Source organism: Frankliniella occidentalis, unplaced genomic scaffold (assembly GCF_000697945.3).
Source record: "Frankliniella occidentalis isolate FOCC.00 unplaced genomic scaffold, Focc_3.1 Scaffold248, whole genome shotgun sequence".
NCBI classification, from domain to species: Eukaryota; Metazoa; Arthropoda; class Insecta; order Thysanoptera; family Thripidae; genus Frankliniella; species Frankliniella occidentalis.
The window spans coordinates 81,357-83,021 of NW_026267374.1; the positions used below are offsets into that span (position 1 = coordinate 81,357).

The 1,665-nt window shown below is 51.4% G+C and overlaps 1 protein-coding gene across 1 annotated transcript in view; it reads right to left on the minus strand.

The window, feature by feature from the left end:
• The window catches only part of LOC113213966 (pancreatic triacylglycerol lipase-like), a 58,098-nt gene that overhangs the window by 11,417 nt on the left and 45,016 nt on the right, over positions 1-1,665 (minus strand). The window contains exon 8 of the mRNA XM_052273127.1: positions 905-1,111. Coding sequence (XP_052129087.1) covers positions 1,030-1,111 — 82 coding nt within the window. The 3' untranslated portion in view covers positions 905-1,029. The remainder of the gene's footprint in view (positions 1-904; positions 1,112-1,665) is intronic.

The following is a 1,665-nucleotide window of genomic DNA, read 5'->3' on the forward strand; positions in this document are numbered from 1 at the left end:
TTATGTTCTGCTGCTGCTAAACCGTGACCAGCCTTGACATCGGTTTGCTGACTATGTTACGTGTACTTGTATTGGTAAAACGTTCATAACATGAATGTCCCTGCACAGTTCCTCCAAATCCCTCATACACGACTGCGAGGCCCTCTCGACCTACGCCTCGATCTCGCCCGTCTCGCTGTGACAATAGTCTTCCCAGCAAAAGACTAGTGCTGCTCAAAGGGGCTAATAGAGGTCCAATCCAATGGCTTCGCTTCGACTTCGGCACCTGTGGCTGGGGGATGGAGTAGGATAGCAAGTCGCGGTCGCGAGTCGTGAGTCTCCTGTCGTGGGTGTCGTATTCTAAGTGATCGCGGGCCCGTTCGCGGGTGTCCTTCGGTGATCGCGGATCTTTTCGCGGGGGTTCGCGGTGTCCTTTTGCGAATTTCCTCGCGGACACAATCGCGAGGACTCGCGAGGACTGGTGAGATCCTGCGGGTGCCGAAGTCGTGCCGAAGTCGTGCCGAAGTCGTGCCGAAGTCGTACCGAAGCTGACGGGGAGCCATTTGATCCTTATTAGCTCTATTGAGGTGCACTATTCTTTTCATGGGAAGCCTAAAGCTGCTTGCCCGTAAGCAAGGGTCGCTCTTGTGTCGGGTCGCGCTTCCGATAGGAGACTCATGACTCGCGCCCGCGACTCGCTATCCTACTCCATCCCCCCGTCGATCTCGTCCGTCTAGCCGTGGCAAGCCGCTTGCGCGTAAGCTGCGCCTCGCGAGGTTCGCTCTTGTGGCGGGTCGCGCTTCCGACACTTCGCGCTTGCGGTCGTTCGCTCATGCCGCGTTCGCGCTTGCGCCGGGTCGCGCTTGCGGCATTCGCGCTTACGACGGGTCGCGCTTGTGACAGTTCGCTCTTGTGCACGTCACCGCTAGAAGTTCAGGTACCACAAACTTTACAATAATTTCGTTTTTCATTTAAACTTTTGACGTTGGATCATTACTGACATTAATTCTAATTGTTGGTTCCAAAATTTTGGTCCTGTTAAACTCGACGTTACTTTGGCAACAGACCGGCTTTCCCGAGTCCAAATGGAGAACTACTTCCGGTCCGAAGGAAAAATCGCCCTTTTTGTTTCCTGCAATGAGATTGAAAATAAAAAGTTAGTCAACTGTTTCATAGCAGAAGCCTATTGGTTTTCGATGTGTGCACTCTTGTCCATGCTCGAACGGCTGCATCCGTCGTTATACCACAGGTCGCAGTTGGAGAGATCTGGAGTGCCGTGGTTAACCTCGTCAGGAAACTGACATTGACACTATTCTACTATGAAGTTGAAGTAGGTAGATGTACACCATACCACGTTTCGCGTAACAGGCTTTGCGATGTCTCACGAAACAATTTTATGCTGTGACGCACCTAAGGCCGAGTCGTTTAGGGGACTTCGGCCTCAAAGGTCACAAATGTTGGTACCCGCGGTTTCTATTCTGACCAGTAACCCCAACGGGAAGTACCCAATATCTAAGGAAAACCCTTATTTTTTAATTTTGAGGGGAGGAGGGGGGGGGGGGGGCTCAGTCCCGTGTGGGAAACAGGGATAGGAAAGTTTCTTTTAAAAATGCAACTAGTTACAGTTGCAGTTAGTGTTGCCAAAAATGTAACTATAATGCTTACTTCGATGCTTGTATAACACGG